We start from the raw sequence: 25,131 nt of genomic DNA, 5'->3' as shown, positions 1-25,131 counted from the left end.
CAGTTAAGAACAAATTCTTATTTTCAATGACGGCCTAGGAACAGTGGGTTAACTGCCTGTTCAGGGGCAGAACGACAGATTTGTACCTTGTCAGCTCGGGGATTCGAACTTGCAACCTTTTGGTTACTAGTCCAACACTCTAACCACTAGGCTACCCTGCCGCCCCGGGTCCGGACGGTTTTCCAACTGAATTTTACAGGACGTTTTCTAGTCTGCTTTGCCCATTCTTGTCTCGACTATTTGCAGAGTGCCTTAATACCTCAAAGCTACCGCCTAGTCTTTATCAGGCTTCAATTTCATTACTATTAAAGAAAAACAAAGACCCCTGGAATGTGGATCCTATCGCCCAATCTCGCTTTTAAACTGTGATTACAAAATCCTAGCCATGCTTTTAGCCATCTGTATGATAGACTCGCTGCACCAAGTAATACACTCTGACCAGACTGGCTTTGTGAGAAATAGTCATTTATTTTTCAATATTAGGCGCCTTATGAATATACTGTACTCCCCAGCGTCGGGGGACCCAGAGGTGGTGGTCTCACATGATGCGGAAAAAGCGTTTGACCGCGTTGAGTGGGATTACGTAACAGCTGCCCTTTATAGATTTGGCCCCAAATTTATTGCGTGGATAAAGATCCTTTATTTTTCCCCCATGGCTTCGGTACGGACTAATAACTTGTCCTCTGACTATTTTCCCTTGCAGTGCGGATCCAGACAGGGTTGTCCACTCTCCCCCTTGTTGTTTGCTTTGGCAATCGAGCCACTCGCCATTGCACTAAGCTCTAATGATGCCATTCAAGGTATAATCAGGATGGGCTTAGAGCAGAATGTCTTGCTATATGCTGACGACCTCCTTTTGGTTTATCTCCAACCCTGATACCTCATTGCCACGTGCCCTATCTGTTCATAAAAAGTTTGGATCAATCTCAGGGTACAAGCTGAATCTAGGCAAGAGTGAGATTTTTCCGGTAAATAAGGCTGCTTTAAAGTGCTCTTTAAAAAGTTCTCAGTTTATGATTGCCTGGGATCAATTCACCTACTTGGGAGTTAAAGTGACAAGGAAATATTCAAATTTGTTTCAGGAAAACGTTGTTGCTCCAGCAGACAGTTTGAAACAATCTTTTACTTTTTGGAACTCGCTACCCCTTTCTCTTATCGGAAGGATTAATGCCATTAAAATGTTGCCCAAATTTTTATATTTATTTCAATGTTTACCCATTTCTATTCCAAAAACTTTTTTTATTTCACTGGATCAAACATTCATGCATTTTATTTGGGATGGCAAGGTACCACGGATTGGTAGAAAACATTTACAGAAGCCTAGGTCATTGGGGGGTTTAGCTCTACCAAATTTTCAGACATACTACTGGGCTGCAAATTTCAGAGCCCTTCTGTACTGGCTGCAGACTGATCCTACTGGCCCTAGACCACTCTGGGTCCAGATGGCGTCTGAATCGTGTAAACCTGCAGCACTTTCCTCTGTGCTGTGCTCATCTCTCCCAGTGTCCCGAGGCAAAAGGTGTGTCAACCCAATTGTAAAGCAGTCTCTTAAAATTTGGAATCAGTTCCGTTTAGCCTCCGAGGCTTTTCTCTATCAGGCCCAATCAATCAGAACATTTTATTTCCTTTGAGTGATGGGGCATTTGGCACTCACAAGGCCTCTCCTCCCTAGCACAATTATTCTTTGATGATACATTTGCCTCTTTCTCAGCTGCAGGAAAAGTTCAATATCCCCCAATCCCATTATCTCCAGACTAGAAACTTTGTCAGAGCTAACCCACCTGGATTTCCCCATAGGCCTGTGAATACAGCTATAGAGAGCATCTTGAAATGAACAAGCTTCCTAGGGGCGCAATTTCAGATGTATATGCAATCATTCATGACTTACAGAACCCTTCTTTGGTGCCTTTAAAGACTCGATGGGAAAAGGATTTGGGGGAGGAACTTGGTGAAGACACCTGGGAATCTGTGCTGCACAGGGTGCACTCGTCCTCTTTTAGCATTAGACACAGCCTCATTCAATTCAAGGTGGTTCACCGTATCCACTGGTCGGGGGCCAAACTTGGAAGAATATTCTCTGATTTTGATCCTACCTGTGTCAGATGTAAACTGGAACCAGCCACACTGTTGCATATGTTTTGGGGCTTTCATAAACTGTCAGGTTTCTGGGAATTAATATTTAAATGTTTCTCTGGTATATATGACACTGTTATAGATCCGTCTCCGAATTACAGCCCTTTTTGGAGTACTGCCCATAGGTACCCCCTATCAAGAATCCAGTCGGACACTGTTGCTTATACAGTCCATCTTCTGATGTCATTCCTATTAAAACTAAAATAAGTCTGTATTTGACCCCCCTGTGACTTAAGGGTTGGAGGAGCTTTCCTCTGTGTTTTTGCTGGGGGGGCATCAAGGTTCATGTGCTTATTGATTGTGACCCGCGGATGCCCTGTTCATCTTGCCAGGGCAGAGACTGAAGTGTGAGATTGTTTTTCCCAGTTATTTTTATTTTTACATTTTGTTCACGCCTACATGAATAATGCTTTATTTTATTTTAAAGCATTGTAAACTTTATTTTTGGTCCAGTGGGTGGTCGGTCTGTGGCCATGACTGTCTGTGAGTGGTTGCATTTCTCCACCCTTATCCCTTGACTGTTTACAGGAACAATGGTGAGGTGTTTGCTCTGTCCCTGTACTATAGATTGCCCTTTAACCTTTGTAGCCTTCAGCCTGGTGTGTTTATCTTGTCTAAAGTATGGTATCTTTAAAGCTATTTTTTTCTTTGCATTTTTTTTCTTTTTTTTCTTCTAGTTGAGTATATTATTTATATTGCTTTGTGTTGTCTTGTCTGTGTGTGTGTGTGTGTAAAACTTAATAAACAGAGTTAAAAAATAAATCAAGTCCATATTATGGCAAGAACATCATCAAGTGCTATGATGAAACTGGCTCTCATGAGGACCGCCTCAGGAAAGGAAGACCCAGAGTTACCTCTGCTGCAGAGGATATATTCATTAGAGTTACCAGCCTCAGAAATTGCAGCCCAAATAAATGCTTCAGAGTTCAAGTAACAGACACCTCAACATCAACTGTTCAGAGGAGACTGTGTGAAACAGGCCTTCATGGTCAAATTGCTGCAAAGAAACCACTACTAAAGGACACCAATAACAAGACTTGCTTTGGGCCAAGAAATACGATCAATGGCCATTAGACCGGTGGAAATCTGCCCTTTGGTCTGATGAGTCCAAATTTGATATTTTTGGTTCCAACCGCCTCGTCTTTGAGACGCAGAGTAGGTGAAAGGATGATCGCCACATGTGTAGTCCTCACCGTGAAGCATGGAGGAGGAAGTGTGATGGTGCTTTGCTAGTGACACTCAGTGATTTATTTAGAATTCAAGGCACACTGAACCAGCATGGCAACCACAGCAATCTACAGTGATTGCCATCCCATCTGGTTTGCGCTTAGTGGGACTATCATTTGTTGTTCAAAAGGACAATGACCACAACGCACCTCCAGGCTGTGTAAGGGCTGTTTGACCAAGGAGAGTGATGCATCAGATGATCTGGCCTCCACAAATCACCTTACCTCAACCCAAATGAGATGGTTTGGAATGAGTTGGACCGCAGAGTGAAGGAAAAGCAGCCAACAAGTGCTCAGCATATGTGGGAACTACTTCAAGACTGTTGGAAAAGCATTCCAGGTGAAGCTGGTTGAGAGAATGCCAAGAGTGTACAAAGCTGTCATCAAGGCAAAGGGTGGCTATTTTGAAAAATCTTAAACATATTGATTTGTTTAAAACCTCTTCAACCTATGGGGGCGCTATGTCATTATTGGATAAAAAAAAACATGCCCATTTTAAGCACAATATTTTGTCACGAAAAGATGCTTGACTATGCATATAATTGCCAGCTTTGGAAAGAAAACGCTGACGTTTTCAAAACTGCAAAGATATGATCTGTGAGTGCCCCAGAACTGATCTTACAGGCGAAACCAAGATGAAACTTCAAACAGGAAATGAGCAGGATTTTTGACGCTCTGTTTTACTATCGTCTCCTTATATGGCTGTGAATATGCTGTGAACGAGCTTATGCGCTCTGCCGTTCGTCCAAGATGTCTGCAGCATTGTGACGTATTTGTAGGCATATCATTGGAAGATTGGCCATAAGAGACTACATTTGCCAGGGGGCCGTCCGGTGTCCTTTGTCTAAATTGTTGCGTAATTCCCAGTGGCAATCATTTTACCATGCGATACAGAAGGAGACGCATACTTCCAGGAACGATACATCATTGAAGAGATATGTGAAAAACACCTTGAGGATTGGTTCTAAACAACGTTTGCCATGTTTCAGTCGATATTATGGAGTTAATTTGGATAAAAGTTCGGCGTTTGGATAACTGAATTTCCGGGTTTTTTTGGTAGCCAAACGTGATGCACCAAACGGACCGATTTCTCCTGCACAAAAAATCTTTCAGGAAAAACTGAACATTTGCTATCTAACTGAGAGTCTCCTCATTGAAAACATCCAAAGTTCTTCAAAGGTAAATGATTTATTGAATGTGTTTGCTGGTTTTTGTGAAAATGTTGCCTAATGCTAATGCTAAATGCTAATGCTAAATGCTAACGCTAAATGCTAAATGCTAGTTTGCTATGGTAGAGAAGCATATTTTTGAAAATCCGAGATGACAGTGTTGTTAACAAAAGGCTAAGCATGAGAGCTAGCATATTGATTTCATTTCATTTGCGATTTTCATGAATAGTTAACGTTGCGTTATGGTAATGGACTTGAGGCTGTAGTCATGATACCGGATCCTGGTTGGCTCGACGCAAGAAGTTAACACTTTTTCTGTTTACCACATTATTCCATGTGCCATTTCATAGTTTTAATGTCTTCACCTTATCATGAAGTTGCCCTCTTTGGGTACAGCGAGCACCATTTCCCCCTCCCTCCGCACCAGCCCTTTTCAAAGCACCATCCCCCTACCTCTGTCTCCCACACCCAGGGCTGCTGTGGCCAGAGAGATCGTAAATTCCTAGAGAAGATCCTGCCTCATGGCCAGACAGTATAGAAAGAGAGTGAGTTTCATAGAGAGAACAAAGGAATTTCTTCCACCTCAGAACTGGAGAACGGAACGACATTTATGTTCTGGAGAAGGTATAAAAGATCGGTGAAGAATCCAGCTACAAACTGGTTCGTTTGGTATAATTTTGTGAAACTCATGGGAGACAATACGGCCACATTGCCATAACGCTGTTTATACAATAGCCTCAGTTATGAGGCTTACATCTAATTGTTGTATAAGATGAATGAGTGATACTGTTTGTGAAATTGTGTAATGTGGTTTTGGACTTTTCATGACGTTTCATGAAGAAAACTCCAATTCCCTAAAAAGTTTCACTAAGTCATTGGGACGCCCCCAGGGGTACAGAAAGGACCTGGCAACATGAGACAGCCTTTTCCAGAATAAAACCCCCACCTGGGTTTTCTATCACCAGACCGAGCTTACCTCAATTATGAGCGGGCTAATGTTGAGACGAGACCAGTACCTCTATCACAGAAGGAAATAAGGTTTAAGTAGATTGCTGTATCTTTTAACCATCCCACGTGGTTAAACTCTTAGACTATCGATATAATAAGAACAAGTCTTTGATATTAATTACTAGTCTACAGCTAGGAATTCGGTATCATTGAACGCGAAGACCAACAACCGCCGAAACATCTATTCTATAACATTAATAAATGTCACTCTGAACTATCCATTCTAACCATGAGAGAGAGTGGACAAACTCTCCAACAGAAATTAACTTTTCAACAGAGATCCCGACGACACACTGAGCGTAAATATATATATTGATTGCAATTATTCCCGAATGAGTGAGCGTTCATGTGCAAAGGATTAGCATTTCAATTGTTATAATTATCAACTTTGTAGTGTCTCATCTCAGTTGACCCCCACTCCCCTTTTGTCTAACAAGCCGCCATGCCGGTTTAGCCCACTGGGGCACATTCCTCTGTCATTTCTTTGGAACCATATCTACTTTGTTTGTGTGATGCATTTCTGAGAGTACTTAATTAGTAAATAAATTATTTTAAGACAATTGATGTATGGATGACTCAGTGAAGACTGGGTTCGTGCAGATAACCAACAATTTACGATGTTTGGAATGAGACTAAAGCGAGGTAAAGAATAAGTCATTAATAATAATAATATATGCCATCAGATATTATAATATCTGAAAGTTATATTAGGAAAATTATAATTTCGTAATCTGAATATTTTCCTTGGTGACCCGACTTCCTAGTTAATTACAGTTACGTGATTAAGTAGTTTAATCATAATAATAATAATAAAATAATAAAGTTTAATCTTCAGTTTAATGATGCCAAAGACATGAAAACTATTATTCTACAATGTAGAAAATAGTAAAAGAAAAACCTTGTCCAACAAAAAGTGTGTATGCATGTGCATATATACACATACACACTAAGATAATTCTCCATATACATGGGTCTGTAAATAGCTGACTACACAATCAATGTGATTTCTCCTTGTCTTGTGCATTAGACATTCTCAGTGATTGCATTGCACTAAAAAAATGTGCACACTAAACATTTAAAATTAAATAGTGCAGATAAAAACAAGGTAAAAAAAATTGTTGTATGTATGTATGTACAGTATATCACAAAAGTGAGTACACCCCTCACATTTTTGTAAATATTTGAGTATATATTTTCATGTGACAACACTGAAGAAATTACACTTTTCTACAATGTAAAGTAGTGAGTGTACAGCTTGTATAAGTGTAAATTTGCTCACAGCCATTAATGTCTAAACCGCTGGCCACAAAAGTGAGTACACCCCTAAGTGAAAATGTCCAAATTGGGCCCAATTAGCCATTTTCCATCCCCAGTGTCATGTGACTTGTTAGTGTTACAAGGTCTCAGGTGTGAACGGGGAGCAGGTGTGTTAAATTTGGTGTCATCGCTCTCACACTCCCTCATACTGACTGGTCACTGGAAGTTCAACATGGCACCACATGGAAAAGAACCTTGAGGATCTGAAAAAAAAAGAGTTGTTGCTCTACATAAAGATGGCCTGGGCTATTCGAAGATTGCCAAGACCCTAAAACTGAGCTGCAGCACAGTGGCCAAGACCATACAGCGTTTTAACTGGACACGTTCCACTCAGAACAGGCCTCGCCATGGTCGACCAAAGAATTTGGGTAAACGTGCTCAGCGTCATATCCAGAGGTTGTCTTTGGGAAATAGACGTATGAGTGCTGCCAGCATTGCTGCAGAGGTTGAAGGGGTGGGGGGGTCAGTCTGTCAGTGCTCAGACCATACGCCGTACACTGCATCAAATTGGTCTGCATGGCTGTCGTCCCAGAAGGAAGCCTCTTCTAAAGATGATGCACAAGAAAGCCCGCAAATAGTTTGCTGAAGACAAGCAGACTAAGGACATGGATTACTGGAACCATGTCCTGTGGTCTGATGTGACCAAGATAAACTTATTTGGTTCAGATGGTGTCAAGCGTGTGTGGCGGCAAACAGGTGAGGAGTACAAAGACAAGTGTGTCTTGCCTACAGTCAAGCATGGTGGTGGGAGTGTCATGGTCTGGGGCTGCATGAGTGCTGCCGGCATTGGGGAGCTGCAGTTCATTGAGGGAACCATGAGTGCCAACATGTACTGTGACATACTGAAGCAGAGCATGATCCCCCTCCCTTCGGAAACTGGGCCACAGGGCAATATTCCAACATGATAACGACCCTAAACACACCTCCCAAGACGACCACTGCCTTGCTAAAGAAGCTGAGGGTAAAGGTGATGGACTGGCCAAGCATGTCTCCAGACCTAAACCCTATTGAGCATCTGTGGGGCATCCTCAAACGGAAGGTGGAGGAGTGCAAGGTCTAACATCCACCAGCTCCATGAGGTCGTCATGGAGGAGTGGAAGAGGACTCCAGTGGCAACCTGTGAAGCTCTGGTGAACTCAATGCCCAAGATGGTTAAGGCAGTGCTGGAAAATGATGGTGGCCACACAAAATATTGACACTTTGGGCCCAATTTGGACATTTTCACTTTGGGTTGTACTCACTTTTGTTGCCAGCGGTTTAGACATTAATGGCTGTGTTTTGAGTTATTTTCAGGGGACAGCAAACTTACACTGTTATACAAGCTGTACACTCACTACAAGCTGTACACTCACTAATGTGAGGGGTGTGTATCACAAAAGTGAGTACACACACACAACTTTATTTAGCCTATTTTTTTATCTGCACTATTTAACTTTCAAATGTTTAGTGTGCATTTTTTTAGTGCAATGCAATCACTGAAAATGTCCAATGCACAAGACAAGGAGAAATCACATTGTTGATTGTGTAGTCAGCTATTTACAGACCCATGTATATGGAGAATTATCTTAAAGTCTGAAGGTTTTACCTGATTCCATTTATGATCATCCCACTGTTGAAAGACAACAGTATCTGGACTAAACTTCTTAATTGGCTTCTTCTTACGATTTAGCAACTCAACACAGATCTCATATTCAGAGCCACAGTCCCAGCGTGGAGCATACCTGATATGGACACACAAACGTACAAGTTGTACAGAACTATTCCTCTGACAAGTATAGAGTAGCAGACACTGAATGACAAAATTCTAATATTCCTCTCACCAGTCAGATATAATGATGTCGGGTTGAAAGTCATCCATGAAAGAAGGCCTGTAACCCTCTTTCTCCAAGTCAATCAGCTGAGACTTCCTGCAGGTCCTGAGATGAACCAAAGACAAGACGACACACACAGACAACACATTTACCAAGGTTGATAGTAAGCAGCCTGAAAGCTATTTCAATTCAATGCATCATATCTAGGAGGCCATTTTTATTCTTATTTTTTTAATTTCACCAGGTAGGCCAGTTGAGAACATGTTCTCATTTACAACTGCAACCTGGCCAAGATAAAGCAAAGCAGTGTGACAGAGTTACATGGGATAAACAAAACGTACAGTCAATAACACAATAGAAAAATCTATGTACAGTTTGTGCAACTATAGTAAGATTAGGGAGTTAAGGAAATAAAAGGCAAAATAATTACAATTTAGCATTAGTGATAGATGTGCAAGTAGAGATACTGGGGTGCAAAATAGCAAAAACACAAATAAATAACAATATGGGAGGAGGTAGTTGGGTGTGCCATTTACAGGTACAGTGATCGGTAAGCTGCTCTGACAGCTGATGCTTAAAGTTAGAGAGGGAGATAAGTCTCCAGCTTCAGTGATTTTTGCAATTCGTTCCAGTCATTGGCAGCAGAGAACTGGAAGTAAAGGCGGCCAAAGCAGGTTTGGATTTTGGGGATGACCAGTGAAATATACCTGCTGGAGCGTGTGCTATGGGTGGGTGTTGCTATGGTGACCAGTGAGCTGAGCTAAGGCGGGGCTTTACCTTGGAAAGACTTAGACGACCTGGAGCCAGTGGGTTTGGCGACGAATATGTAGCGAGGGCCAGCCAACAAGAGCATACAGGTCGCAGTGGTGGGTAGTATATGGGGCTTTGGTGACAAAAAGGATGGCACTGTGATAGACTACATCCAGTTTGCTGAGTAGAGTGTTGGAGGTGTCGTGTCATTGGCATCATTAAAGTGAAGACTTATTTTATCAACTCAATTCTCTAATTATTATTACATGATTAAACTAATCATGCAGATGTAATTAACTAGGAAGTCGGGGCACCAAGGAGAATCTTCAGATTAACGTTATAATTTTCCTAATATAACTCTTCAGATATTTTAATGTCTGATCAATTAGTCATCTAATTAATGAATTATTCTTTACCTCACGTTAGTCGCATTCCAAACGTCGTAAATGGTTGGTTATCTGCACGAACCCAGCCTTTACTATGAATCATCCATACACCAACTGTCTTCGTAATTTATTTACTAACCAACTAAATTTTACATTACATTATATTTAAGTCATTTAGCAGACGCTCTTATCCAGAGCGACTTACAAATTGGTGCATTCACCTTATGACATCCAGTGGAACAGTCACTTTACAATAGTGCATCTAAATCTTAAGGGGGGTGAGAGGGATTACTTATCCTATCCTAGGTATTCCTTAAAGAGGTGGGGTTTCAGGTGTCTCCGGAAGGTGGTGATTGACTCCGCTGTCCTGGCGTCGTGAGGGAGTTTGTTCCACCATTGGGGGGCCAGAGCAGCGAACAGTATTGACTGGGCTGAGCGGGAGCTGTACTTCCTCAGTGGTAGGGAGGCGAGCAGGCCAGAGGTGGATGAACGCAGTGCCATTGTTTGGGTGTAGGGCCTGATCAGAGCCTGGAGGTACTGAGGTGCCGTTCCCCTCACAGCTCCGTAGGCAAGCACCATGGTCTTGTAGCGGATGCGAGCTTCAACTGGAAGCCAGTGGAGAGAACGGAGGAGCGGGGTGACGTGAGAGAACTTGGGAAGGTTGAACACCAGACGGGCTGCGGCGTTCTGGATGAGTTGAAGGGGTTTAATGGCACAGGCAGGGAGCCCAGCCAACAGCGAGTTGCAGTAATCCAGACGGGAGATGACAAGTGCCTGGATTAGGACCTGCGCCGCTTCCTGTGTGAGGCAGGGTCGTACTCTGCGGATGTTGTAGAGCATGAACCTACACCAGACCTACACCAGACGGGCTGCGGCGTTCTGGATGAGTTGAAGGGGTTTAATGGCACAGGCAGGGAGCCCAGCCAACAGCGAGTTGCAGTAATCCAGACGGGAGATGACAAGTGCCTGGATTAGGACCTGCGCCGCTTCCTGTGTGAGGCAGGGTCGTACTCTGCGGATGTTGTAGAGCATGAACCTACAGGAACGGGCCACTGCCTTGATGTTGGTTGAGAACGACAGGGTGTTGTCCAGGATCACGCCAAGGTTCTTAGCGCTTTGGGAGGAGGACACAATGGAGTTGTCAACCGTGATGGCGAGATCATGGAACGGGCAGTCCTTCCCCGGGAGGAAGAGCAGCTCCATCTTGCCGAGGTTCAGCTTGAGGTGGTGATCCGTCATCCACAATGATATGTCTGCCAGACATGCAGAGATGCGATTCGCCACCTGGTCATCAGAAGGGGGAAAGGAGAAGATTAATTGTGTGTCGTCTGCATAGCAATGATAGGAGAGACCATGTGAGGTTATGACAGAGCCAAGTGACTTGGTGTATAGCGAGAATAGGAGAGGGCCTAGAACAGAGCCCTGGGGGACACCAGTGGTGAGAGCGCGTGGTGAGGAGACAGATTCTCGCCACGCCACCTGGTAGGAGCGACCTGTCAGGTAGGACGCAATCCAAGCGTGGTCCGCGCCGGAGATGCCCAAATCGGAGAGTTATTAAAGCTGCAATATGTAACTTGATGCGTATATATAAATATATGTGTGTGTGTATATAATCTCCCATTACATCTTCATTGCTAGGAAGGACATTAAGTAATAAACTCTTCAAATCTATGCCTTCTGGATTCTGTTCTGCTGGGTACACAACAATGAAAAAAAAAACTCATGCTTTCACCCAGTCTTCCCCCATCTGGCCAAAAGCGCCAAGGTTTTCCCAAGCCATGTCACTTTCACTTTGCTCCCCATCTGCTACTTCCTCCATAGCCGCCGATGTGCGATGGACTTTGCCTCATCTTGAAGTAACTCAGCACTGTATATATGTTTCATCATCAATGCCCTCAGAAAAGTAACCGCTACTACTGCTAACACTGTCCATGATGTGTACTTCACAATCCTTCATTTGTGCCATAGTCCAATTCCACACTGTCAATATAGCATCCTTCGCTGCCATTAATACTCCTCCATTTACTGTCCCTACGTCGACTGCCGCGAGAATAGCTATTGCATGGATTCTCAAGAAATGCAAAATGGGGTTTGAAGTGGTGGAGTACCTGGGGTATTTGATGGGACAGAGGAACATCAAGGTCCAGAAGAGGAAGGTATAGCCTCCACCCTTACCGATCTGACCAGGGCTTGCCTGCCTACCAAAAACAGTGAAGTGATCAGATGAGGCCAAAGGGGAGTTCAGGCGCCTAAAAGAAGCTCTGTGCTCCCACCCGATTCTTGTTACGGACGATTGTCTGGTACCGATGCATGCCTGCGACACGGGACTAGGGGCTGTCCTCTCCCAGGTAGATGATGGGGAGGAACACCCCATGTACATAAGCCGGAAGTTGATAGCCTGAGAAAATACATACTTGATTGTCGCAAAATAGCTGTGAAGTGGGAGCTAGACACTCCTAAGTATTACCTGTTGGGCACCTACTTCACCCTGGCCATAGACCATCCTCCCCTGGTCTGGATGGCCAGGGGAAAGGCCACAAACGATCGAGTCACCAGGTGGTTCTTGCAACTTCAACGCTTCTCTTTTTCTGTTGTGCACTGTCAGGGGAGATGCATGAGAACGCGGATGCCCTATCGAGAAGGGAGTCTCCCCGGCAGGGCTAAGCGGGCGTACCGCGGACAAGCCACCGAGGGGAGACACTTCAAGGCCTGGTGACAGAGCCTGTATCCCGCAGCGGTGGTTCCCTCTGCTGGACGTGCCAGGTTTTGACAGGTCCTCCGGCCAGGTCTAAATTGGAGCTGATTGTTCAACAGCCGTACAGTGTCCATAATGTTGCCAGGAAGACAGCACACGGGAGGGTTGGAGGTAGTAAGAGGTTACTACCGGATAGACGTAGAACCGAGGGGCTAGGTGTTCTACCCCAGAGGAGACAGCATTCCCTGGATTCCAGAAGGAGGTAACCCAGAAAAGGTCTCCTGGAGGAGACCTGTGTGTATTTTTTATTGTTTTAAATCAAACAAAAAAAAACACTTGAAACTGAAGTACCACACTAGTGTCGGTGCCTGATCTGTGTAAACGTCTAGATAAAACCCCCTGGTTTGCCACTATAAGTACCAGTCAAAAGTTTGGACACCTACTCATTCCAAGGTTTTTCTTCATTTTTACTCTTTTCTATGTAAGACATAATAACTATGAAATAACACATATGGAAACACTGGTTAAACATATCTAAATATATTTTATGAGATTCTTCAAAGTAGCCACCCTTTGCCAAGTGTGCAAAGCTGTCAAGACATTCTCTCAACCAGATTCATGAGGTAGTCACCTGAAAATGCATTTAATTTAATGGATGTGCCTTCATAAGTTAATTTGTGTGATTTATTTCCTTCTTACTGCGTTTGAGCCAATCAGTTGTGTTGTGACAAGTTGGGGGTGGTATACAGAAGACAGCCCTATTTGGTAAAAGACCAAGTACATATTATGGCAGGCACAGCTCAAATAAGCAAACAGAAACGACAGTCCATCATTACTTTAAGAAATGACTGTCAGTCAATCCGGAAATTTTAAAAAATGTTCAAAGTTTCTTCTAGTGCAGTCGCAAAAAACATCAATCGCTGTGATAAAACGACTCTCATGAGGACCGTCACAAGAAAGGAAGACCCAGAGTTACCTCTGCTGCAGAGGAGACTGTGAATCAGAACTTCATGGTCGAATTGCTGCAAAGAAACCACTACAAAAAGAGACTTGCTTGGGCCAAGAAACACGAGCAATGGACATTAGACTAGTGAAAATGTGTCCTTTGGTTTGACTAGCCCAAATTTGAGTCAACTGATGAACTCCGCATGTGTGGTTCCCACCATGAAGCAGGTGTTGTGGTGGTGCTTTTATTGGTGACACTCCGTGATTTATTTAGAATTCAAGGCACTCTTAACCAGCATGGCTACCACAGCATTCTGCAGTGATACGCTATCCCATCTGGTTTCGCTTAGTGAGACTATTATTTGTTTTTCAACAGGACAATGTCCAAAAACACCTCCAGCCTGTGTAAGGACTATTTGACTAAGGAGCGTGATTAGTGCTGCATCAGATGACCTGGCCTCCACAATCACCTGACCTCTGGACCGCAGAGTGAAGGAAAAGCAGCCAGCAAGTGCTCAGCATGTGGGAACTCCTTCAAGACGGTTGGAAAAGCATTCCCCATGAAGCTGTTTGAGAGAATGCCAAGCGTGTGCAAAGTTGTCATCAAGGCAAAGGGTGGCTACTTTGAAAGAAACCAAAATATATTTTGATTTGTTTATAACACTTTTTTGGTTACTACATTATTCCATGTGTTATTTCATAGTTCTGATGTCCTTTATTATTCAACCTTCTACCCTTGTAGGTGTGTCCAAACTTTTGACTGGGACTGGATGTATGCATGTTCTTTATTTATGTACATTGTTGACAAAAATGGACAACTCAATTCATTTTAAATCCAACCTTGTAACAGCAAAACGTAGAAAAACGTAAGGGGTGTGAAAACTTTCTGAAGTCAATGTAAACTAGACAGCAAGGTCATTGCCAATGATAGGCATTATTAGGTGTTATCATCCAAATGTATTTGAAGAGCTGGAAAATAAGTCAACACCAATGTCGATGTGAAACGAAGTGGGACCAAGTGATATTCTCTCACTGAAAAACTAAAATGGTATAGTAGTATACTCACGAGTAAGAAGTCGCAAAGTACTTTTGGACAGTGTTGTCAGGAAGCGGCACTTCTTCCACTGACTCTATTTTCCATTTATCCCCTCCATTCTCCATAATTTGCCAGCCCTTGAATTTATCTGGAGAAAAATAGTAAGGGAGGGATTTGAAATGTGGGTTCTGGGGTTAATAACAGGACCCCCATACACCAACAGAGAATTTAAACATTGTTGTTTTGACTCCTACCATCTGCTCTGGGGTTCTTGAGAAGATTACGTCTCTTCTTACACAAGAAGTAAAACAAACGCCAGTCTTTAGGTAGTTTAGTCACATATGTCTGGTATCCTTCTCTTCGGCACCTCTCTCTCCAAAGAGAATCACTGTCCACCACTTCTTTCCACTCACGACACACAAGTCGACAGACACACACCACCTGCTGTGGAGGGACATTTAGGAGCATCTCCTCCAGGACATCAAGAGGGAGCACAGGTAGCATGCCTGTGAACTGAACAAGAACATCAGTTTTCATTGACATGAGAGACTTTAGACAAACGATGTACAGTTTAGAATATGATGTTAGCTCTATGTTAGGATGATGATAGCTCTAGCAACAAGTTGTTTTTTTTAATCTTAAGGGGTGCATCAGCTTTAATATTGCAGAACGATTGTTGCTTCCATCAATGTAATTGTCTGCATCAGTTCCAATCCCCCATACCTTTTTTGGGAAATACACTGCTAAAAAAGGGAACACTTAAACAAAACAATGTAACTCCAAGTCAAACACATTTCTGTGAAATCAAACTGTCCACTTAGGAAGCAACACTGAATGACAATACATTTCACATGCTGTTGTGCAAATGGAATAGACAACAGGTGGAAATTATAGGCAATTAGCAAGACACCCCTAATAAAGGAGTGGTTCTGCAGGTGGGGAACACAGACCACTTCCTATGCTTCCTGGCTGATGTTTTGGTCACTTTTGAATGCTGGCGGTGCTTTCACTCTAGTGGTAGCATGAGACGGAGTCTACAACCCACACAAGTGGCTCAGGTAATGCAGCTCATCCAGGATGGAACATCAATGCGAGCTGTGGCAAGAAGGTTTGCTGTGTCTGTCAGCGTAGTGTCCAGAGCATGGAGGCGCTACCAGGAGACAGGCCAGTACATCAGGAGACGTGGAGGAGGCCGTAGGAGGGCAACAACCCAGCAGCAGGACCGCTACCTCCGCCTTTGTGCAAGGAGGAGCACTGCCAGAGCCCTGCAAAATGACCTCCAGCAGGCCACAAATGTGCATGTGTCTGCTCAAACGGTCAGAAACAGACTCCATGAGGGTGGTATGAGGGCCCGACGTCCACAGGTGGGGGTTGTGCTTACAGCCCAACACCATGCAGGACGTTTGGCATTTGCCAGAAAACACCAAGATAGGGTGTTTGCTCTTCACAGATGAAAGCAGGTTCACACTGAGCACGTGACAGACGTGACAGAGTCTGGAGACACCGTGGAGAACGTTCTGCTGCCTGCAACATCCTCCAGCATGATCATTTGGCAGTGGGTCAGTCATGGTGTGGGGTGGCATTTCTTTGGGGGGCCGCACAGCCCTCCATGTGCTCGCCAGAGGTAGCCTGACTGCCATTAGGTACCGAGATGAGATCCTCAGACCCCTTGTGAGACCGTATGATGGTGCGGTTGGCCCTGGGTTCCTCCTAATGCAAGACAATGCTAGACCTCATGTGGCTGGAGTGTGTCAGCAGTTCCTGCAAGAGGAAGGCATTGATGCTATGGACTGGCCCGCCCGTTCCCCAGACCTGAATCCAATTGAGCACATCTGGGACATCATGTCTCGCTCCATCCACCAACGCCACGTTGCACCAGACTGTCCAGGAGTTGGCGGATGCTTTAGTCCAGGTCTGGGAGGAGATCCCTCAAGAGACCATCTGCCACCTCATCAGGAGCATGCCCAGGCGTTGTAGGGAGGTCATACAGGCACGTGGAGGCCACGCACACTACCGAGACTCATTTTGACTTGTTTTAAGGACATTACATCAAAGTTGGATCCGCCTGTAGTGTGGTTTTCCACTTTAATTTTGATTGTGACTCCAAATCCAGACCTCCATGGGTTGATAAATTTGATTTCCATTGATAATTTGTGTGGTTTTGTTGTCAGCACATTCAACTATGTAATGAAAAAAGTATTCAATAAGAATATTTCATTCATTCAGATCTAGGATGTGTTATTTTAGTGTTCCCTTTATTTTTTTGAGCAGTGTATATATAATCCAACTGCATTCTGTCCCCTATCAACACTAACTTTTGGTGCCAGAGAGAATGACAAAGCTCCTTGGATCCCAGTCACCGAGCGCCTGACTGGGCATTCCTTGGTCGGTTCCTTCTGTCATGCAGGGAATCCGATTTAACAGCGTCAGGAGAAATCATCGATGAGTGAACGGGTCCAGCAGTCTGGGAACCCAACTCCACTTCCTTCAGGGTAACCGGTAGTAGACAGAGACACCCTTCTGTGAAGGCAAAAAACACGGGGGTGCGAAGAAAAGGTGAAAGAGGACCCGGGAAAAGCAAAGGAATAAATTCTAATCAGGGAAAGGAAACAGAAGTTTATTAGGGAAGTGCTAAGTGGCAGAGCAGGATTGAAGAACGCCAGGGAGAAACAGGAAACGCAGTGTGCGTGGGTCAATAGAGAAGCTGATCAGTAGAAGCCACAAAGAAGGATTGCAAGACGACTAGCTTGATTAAGCCTCCGCCAAGTAGATCTCACTAGGTCAGGGTATTTAAGACTCCATATCTCCACCAATTCCAATATATCCATGACATTCATGATTTCCTTAAGTGCCTGAGGGTGATAGTTTGTAGTGTGATTTCCTTTATGGTCCCCAGAGGTATTTAAAACCGTATTAAAATCCCCCACCATAATAGACTAATGTTGCTTGCAGTTTACATGCATCTTAGCCAAATACATTTAAACTCAGTTTTAGAATTCCTGACACTTAATCCTAGTAAAGATTCCCAGTCTTAGGTCAGTTAGGATCATCCCTTTATTTTAAAAACGTGAAATGTCAGAATAATAGTAGAGAGAATGATTTAGTTCAGCTTTCATCACATTCCCAGTGTGTCAGAAGTTTACATACACTCAATTAGTATTCGGTAGCATTGCCTTTAAATTGTTTGACTTGGGTCAAACGTTTCATGGGTAGCCTCCTTGCTCGCACACGCTTTTTCAGTTCTGCTCACAAATTCTCTAAATGATAGAGGTCAGGGCTTTGTGAAGGCCAAACCAATACCTTGACTTTGTTGTCCTTAAGCCATTTTGCCACAACTTTGGAAGTATGCTTGGGGTCATTGTCCATTTGGAAGACCCATTTGTGACCAAGCTTTAACTTCCTGACTGATGTCTTAAAATATTGCTTCAATATATCCACATCATTTTCCTTCCTCATGAGGCCATCTATTTTGTGAAGTGCACCAGTCCCTCCTGAGTAAAGCACCCCCACAACAAGAGGCTGAGACCCCCGTGCTTCACGATTGGGATGGTGTTCTCCGGCTTGCAAGCCTCCCCCTTTTTCCACCAAACATAAATGGTCATTACGGCCTAACAGTTCTATTTTTGTTTCATCAGACCAGAAGACATTTCTCCAAAAAGTATGATTTTTGTCCAGATGTGCAGTTGCAAACAGTCTGGCTTTTTTAATGGCGGTTTTGGAGCAGTGGCTTCTTCCTTGCTGAGCGGCCTTTCAGGTTATGTCGATATAGGACTCGTTTTACTGTGGATGTAGATACTTTTGTACCCGTTTCCTCCAGCATCTTCACAAGTTCCTTTACTGTTGTTGTGGGATCGATTTGCACTTTTCGCACCAATGTACATTCATCTCGAGGAGAAAGAACGTGTCTCCTTCCTGAGCGGTATGACGGCTGCGTGGTCCCATGATGTTTATACTTGCGTACTATTGTTTGTACAGATGAACGTGGTACCTTCAGGCATTTAGACATTGCTCCCAAGGATGAACCAGACTTGTAGAGGTCGTCTACTATTTTTCTGAGGTCTTGGCTGATTTATTTTGAAGATCCCATGATGTCACAATGAGGCACTGAGTTTTAAAGTAGGCCATGAAATACATCCACAGGTTGTGTCAATTAGCTCAAATTATGTCAATTAGCCTATCAGAAGCTTCTAAAGCCATGACATTTTCTGGAATTTTCCAAGCTGTTTAAAACATCTTATGGATCAAATCGCGTTAGCGCGATCGATTTGACAACATCCGGTGAAATGGCAGAGCGCCAAATTCAAATTAAATTATTTAACTTTCAGAATCACAAGTGCAATACACCAAAATGAAGCTTAACTTCTTAATCCAGCCACCGTGTCAGATTTCAAAAAGGATTTACAGCGAAAGCAAACCATGCTATTATGTGAAGACAGCACCCCATCATACCAGCACATGACAATCACATTTCAACCCGCCAGGCGCGACAAAACTCAGAAATAACAATATAATTCATGCATTACCTTTGAAGATCTTCTGTTGGCACTCCAATATGTCCCAGAAACATCACAAATGGTCCTTTTGTTCGATTAATTCCATCATTATATCCCCAAAATGTCGGTTTATTTGGCGCGTTTAATTCAGAAAAGCACCGGTTCCAACTCCCCCAACATGACTACAAATGATCTAATATGTTATCTGTAAACTTGGTCCAAACTTTCCTTATCCAACGTCAGGTATTTTAAAACGTAAATAATCAATACAATTTAAGACTGGATAAACTGTGTTCAATAGCAGATAAAATGAATGTTGAGCGAGCTTCAGGTTGCGCGCCCCAAACAAAACAGTCCACTTGGCTCGACTCCCAGAAAGGAAAGGGCTCCTTCTTCCTTTCTCAAAGGAAAAACATTAACTCATTTCTAAAGACTGTTGGCATCTAGTGGAAGCTATAGGAACTGCAACCAGATGCCTCAAATCTAGTATCTCATAGAAAGCCAATTGAAAACAGTCATCTCCAACAACAAAAAATCCTGGATGGTTTATCCTCGGGGTTTCGCCTGCCAAATAAGTTCTGTTATACTCACATACATGATTTTAACAGTTTTAGAAACTTTAGTGTTTTCTATCTAAATCTACCAATTATATGCATATCACAGCTTCTGGGCCTGAGAAACAGGCAGTTTACTTTGGGCACGCTTTTCATCCGGACGTGAAAATACCGCCCCCTAGCCCAAAGATGTTAAAGGCACAGTCAATTTAGTGTATGTAAACTTCTGACCCACTGGAATTGTGATACTGTGAATTAAACATGAAATAATCTGTCTGTAAACAATTGTTGGAAAAATGATGTGTCAAGCACACAGTAGTGTTATCAAGAAATTTGTAGCGTGGTTGAAAAATGAGTTAATGACTCCAACCCAAGTGTATGTAAACTTCCGACTTCAACCTTATCTTCAAAGAAGCTTGGATCATCATCATTATTTGGACCGTATAGGTTAATAAGCAATATCTGTTTATTTTCCAATAACATATTTAAAATAATCCATCTACCTTGATATGTTTGGACAATTTGCACATTTGGATCAAAATTACTGTTAATTAATTTCACCCCTTTTGAATTTCTTTGCCAATGGGATAAATATATTTTTCTCCACCAGTCGTTTTTCCACAAAACTGAATCTAAAATTGTTGAGTTCCCTGTAAACAATAGTATATTCCTTCTCTTTTGGCCAGGTAAAGATTGATAGTCTTTTCTTATTATCTGCTAAGCCATTACAATTATAACTGGCTATACTCACTCCATCACTTAACATAAGACACGTTTCAATTATATTTATCTATACATGTTTGTAAACATACCATTAAAAAAAGTAACATGATGTTTGAGTGTCTATATAGCTGTACCATGATATTTGCATTGCTGATAAGCAAACCTCCTATTGGTTCCCACTATTCCACCACTAAAATCCTTCCTCATCCCGAGTTGGGTTGTCATCCCAATGTCCGGCAGCCCACCCCCAACCCCCCGGATCCCATAGCCCTGGAGAGACCGGGATCCATCGAAAAGAGCACACAGTGCCATCCATAAAACAGAAGCAGATCAACCGCCAAATGCATTTCCATTGCCCTCACCTCGATTTGAATTATATATAGCCTTTAAATATATTACATCCTGTTTCTTATTTTCCATAATTAGTTATTAACATTTGTAGTAATGTAGGCAATTTATGCAAACGATTTTTACCTCACTAGTCTCGCCATTACCAAAATGACATTATGGCAAGCAATTATTATTTTAGCAAACAATTCTTGTGAATCATCCTATATTGTCCCCAACACCTTTTACTCCCTCGCAACAGTTGTATAATACTAACACACTCAACCCCTTTCCCCCACAACAACCAAAGACTCAGATTCTCAACTGTTGCACCATCCCAGAGCCCACCTCAATAAAAGGTATTGATTTACAAATGCATATACAGTTGCAGCGGTGTGAGAAGGCCTGCAAAGCTGTGCCCCAAAAAATAAAAAGGAGATTTTTTAAAATTGTCGTCACATCCTAGATGGAGGTCAGATTTCCTCCCTTACCATGAAACACCCACAAGATGGTCCTCCGTAGTGACCATATTACCAAGCATCTCTGTGCAGCCAGACCTTTGATTTTGTGCCACAATTTGCCCCTTCTCTGAATGTCTGAGTGTGACCCCCCCACATGGGCTACTGCAGCTAGTGTTGCCAGCACTGCCACCCAACCAGAATCCCCACCGGCTAGGTACAAGTTCGTCAAGGATCTCATTAGCAGCTTTAAGAATTTCCTTGTATATTATGCTCTCCCTTCAGCGGGCTTTGCAGGACCAACCCTGCCAAGCAGAGTCAGAATCTTGAGGGGGCGGTGCTGCTCTAGGTCTCTGACTGCATTATGGCTGCATACAGAATGCTTACAGCAGGCCCATAAAACAGTTAGGGACTTCTCCTTAGTATTTGGGTCATTCAGATGGATGTCTAGGGTATTAGATTGTGGACTAGTCCATCAATATAGGATCAGCAATTATTTTTAAATCCCCATGACAGGACAATAAATTAAATATATTTTAAACACTGTTCCACCACATTAGGACAATAAATACATGTGTATCATTCATCATAAAATGTATATCCCACATCTGAGCAAAGTTGAAAGCTCTCACAACCCCTGCTCACAGCAATACATTGGTTCTGGTATATGCAACTATTTCCTTTCTCACTCAACACCACACTTTCCCAAAGATACTGTGCCTTCTGTTTACTGAGTTTCTCCACCATGTTGAATTAGTACTTTTGTGTTCCAATTAGTTAAATTTGAAGATAAAAAAAATATAGCTTTTCTGTTTGCTCCATATTTGCCTCCTCTATGAGAACTTTAATTTTTAAAATAGCCATGGAGTAGTCTGTGTCTCTGAACAACTGGTTACCAATATACAGTTTAATGACAACGAGAGCTACGCATTTCCCTTTCAATCTGTATTCCTTGAAAATTGGATATAGAACTTTACCCGCTCTAGAATTTACTTCGGTAACTGGTCCTTCATGCCTATTTTCATGCCAGCAAGTCTTTTACCCAGGCTTTTAACCATTATTTTATCTTTAAAGAAAGCAAATTTGACAACAAATGGGTGTTCATACCTCTGCCCGAAGCGGTGTACACATTCGAGTTGGATTTTGTCGATGGCTTCCCGTGGAATCTGAAGCGCTGTAAGGAGGAACTCAAACTACAGATTCAGGAACTTCTTTCTCTTGGATACCTGTAAGTACCAGATTCTCTGTCATGGACATAGTCTTTATGTCAAGTAAGGCTTCTCTCAGAACGGTGTTTGCCTTTTTAAGTTCATTAACTTCGGTTTCAATCTTACTGTCCCTTTGAGCTCGTTTGTGTCTTTCTACAATGTTGCAGCTTTATCGTCACTCATCTCGAGGCTTGCCTTCAACTCTTTTATATCCTTACTGACTTGTTCAAATATATCCAGTTTATCATTTATTGATTTTAACATGTCGGTTTCGACCTTTACCATTCCCGGTGGTGAAAATATTAAAATTGTCTGTCTGTAGAAGAGTCACGTTTTCATTTTGAAATAGATTTCCTGTCTTATTCTGTCATGTTTGGGTGTTGCTCGTTTTCCTAATATTTGTCAATACATTTCTCTAGTCTTATGATTTGTTTGGTGTTGTTATCCAGATTGAAGGTTATTACCCACCAGATTGTGTTCAGTCCACCATCTTTCCGCTTCTGTACAGACAAGTGGACAGACATGATTAGAACGTCTCTTCCTAGACATTCTGTCTTGACTCAGATCTTTCACTTAAAATGTATGCCAAGCAAAACAATGATTTCAGAGTTTAACAAACCTGCACAAGGACTACTTTTAACAATTTACACAACGATTTACAAAAACAGACTGATGAAAGAACTGTGCAGATGCAAAGTTTGTTAATAGAATTTCTGTCATATTTCCCTCAGTTTCTTACTTGACCACATTTTCCAAAAACTCTTAAAATCATACAAAAGATCTAGGAGAATTTAACAAGATTCCTGTATGTTCTACCCGGAACTGGTCAGTAATCCCTATGGCAGTAAATTCGCAAAGATTATTTAAAAATCTGACTTACATGGTTGGATAACATTTAGACATAACAGAAATGTTGCAAGTACTGCATTAAAATAAAACAGCTAAACCTTCTAAGGTCTCACATACATATTTCAAAGCGCTTGCATACCACTGACACATGCAACGTCACACTTATTGAAGAAAGACGCAAAGTCCGCCGCGAGGAGTAGCAAGTAGGAGAGGAGGGGAAGAGATAGAGGGACAGTTGGGGAGGAAGAGTAATGACTCCGATAACAGCAGTGAATCCAATTCATTATTAAGTGGAGACTACTCAATCGTTCTCATGACAGCACATTGGTAGTCAGTGACAAATATCAAAGCTAAGCAGGGCTTGGTTAAAATCCTGGATGGGAGACCAAACGCATAGCTGTACAGTTGAAGTCAGAAGTTTACATACACTTAGGTTGGAGTCATTAAAACTCGTTTTCAACCACTCCACAAATTTCTTGTTAAACGGTAGTTTTGGCAAGTCGGTTAGGGCATCTACTTGGTGCAGAACAAGTAATTTCTCCAACAATTGTTTACAGAGAGATTATTTCACTTATAACTCACTATCACAATTCCAGTGGGTCAGAAGTTTACATACACTAAGTTGACTGTGCCTTTAAACAGCTTGGAAAATTCCAGAAAATTATGTCGTCATGGCTTTAGAAGCTTCTGATAGGCTAACTGACATCAGTTAAGTCAATTGGAGGTATACCTGTGGATGTATTTCAAAGCCTACCTTCACACACAGTGCCTCTTTGCTTAACAGCATGAGAAAATCAAAAGAAATCAGCCAAGACCTCAGAATTTTTTTGTTGTTGACCTCCACAAGTCTGGTTTCTGTACAGCACTTTGAGATATCAGCTGATGTACGAAGGGCTATATAAATAAATTTGATTTGATTTGATTTGGTTCATCATTGGGAGCAAATGCCTGAAGGTATCACGTTCATCTGTACAAATAATAGTATGCAAGTATAAACACCATGGTACCACGCAGTCATACCGCTCAGGAAGCGGACACGTTCTGTCTCCTAGAGATGAACGTACTTTGGTGCGAAAAGTGAAAATCAGTCCCAGAACAGCAAAGGACCCCATGAAGATGCTGGAGGAAACGGGTACAAAAGTATCTATAGCCACATAACCTGAAAGGCCTACAGTTTGCAGCTGCACATCGGGACAAAGGTGGTACTTTTTGGAGAAATGTCCTCTGGTCTGATGAAACAAAAATAGAACTGTTTGGCCATAATGACCATCGTTATGTTTGGAGGAAAAAGGGGGGGGGGGGCTTGCAAGCAGAAGAACACCATCCCAACCGTGAAGCACAGGGGTGGCAGCATCATGTTGTGGGGGTGCTTTGCTGCCAGAGGGACTGGTGCACTTCACAAAATATATGGCCTCATGAGGGAAGGAAAATTATGTGGATATATTGAAGCAATATCTCAAGTAAATGTAAGACATCAGTCAGGAAGTTAAAGCTTGGTCGCAAATGGGTCTTCCAAATGGACAATGACCCCAAGCATATTTCCAAAGTTGTGGAAAAATGGCTTAAGGACAACAAAGTCAAGGTATTGGAGTGGCCAACACATCATCACTCAATCCTAAAGAAAATTTGTGGGCAGAACTGAAAAAGTGTGTGCAAGCAAGGAGACCTACAAACCTGACTCAGTTACACCAGCTCAGTCAGGAGGAATGGGCCAAAATTCACCCAGCTTATTGTGGGAAGCTTGTGGATGGCTACCAGAAACCTTTGACCCAAGTCAAACAATTTAAAGGCAATGCTACTTGAGTGTATGTAAAATTCTGATCCACTGGGAATGTGATGAAAAATAAAAGCTGAAATAAATCACTCTGCTATTATTCTGACATTTCACATTCTTAAAATAAAAGGGGTGATCCTAACTGACCTAAGACAGGGAACTTTTTACTAGGATTAAGTTAGTTAACAGTAACATCAGGGGTTGGAACCTGAACTATTTTCCATTAGTTTAGTTTTGAACGGAACCACAATTTTTTTCCCGTTCCACTC

General features: G+C 42.6%; 1 protein-coding gene across 2 annotated transcripts in view; it reads right to left on the bottom strand.

The window, feature by feature from the left end:
• Positions 1-25,131, bottom strand: part of LOC124032025 (F-box only protein 6-like) — a 33,631-nt gene that overhangs the window by 4,782 nt on the left and 3,718 nt on the right. For both annotated transcript variants that reach the window (XM_046343981.1, XM_046343982.1), the window contains exons 2-5: positions 14,731-14,989; positions 14,507-14,624; positions 8,674-8,769; positions 8,439-8,574 (exon numbers count right to left, since the gene is read on the bottom strand). In XM_046343981.1, the coding sequence (XP_046199937.1) occupies positions 8,439-8,574; positions 8,674-8,769; positions 14,507-14,624; positions 14,731-14,980 (600 nt within the window). In that variant the 5' untranslated portion in view covers positions 14,981-14,989. The remainder of the gene's footprint in view (positions 1-8,438; positions 8,575-8,673; positions 8,770-14,506; positions 14,625-14,730; positions 14,990-25,131) is intronic.

The sequence above is a fragment of the Oncorhynchus gorbuscha genome, linkage group LG03 (genome assembly GCF_021184085.1).
Source record: "Oncorhynchus gorbuscha isolate QuinsamMale2020 ecotype Even-year linkage group LG03, OgorEven_v1.0, whole genome shotgun sequence".
Taxonomy (NCBI): domain Eukaryota; kingdom Metazoa; phylum Chordata; class Actinopteri; order Salmoniformes; family Salmonidae; genus Oncorhynchus; species Oncorhynchus gorbuscha.
Note: the sequence above shows the minus strand (reverse complement) of the source record. Positions and strands in the feature narration are given on the sequence as shown.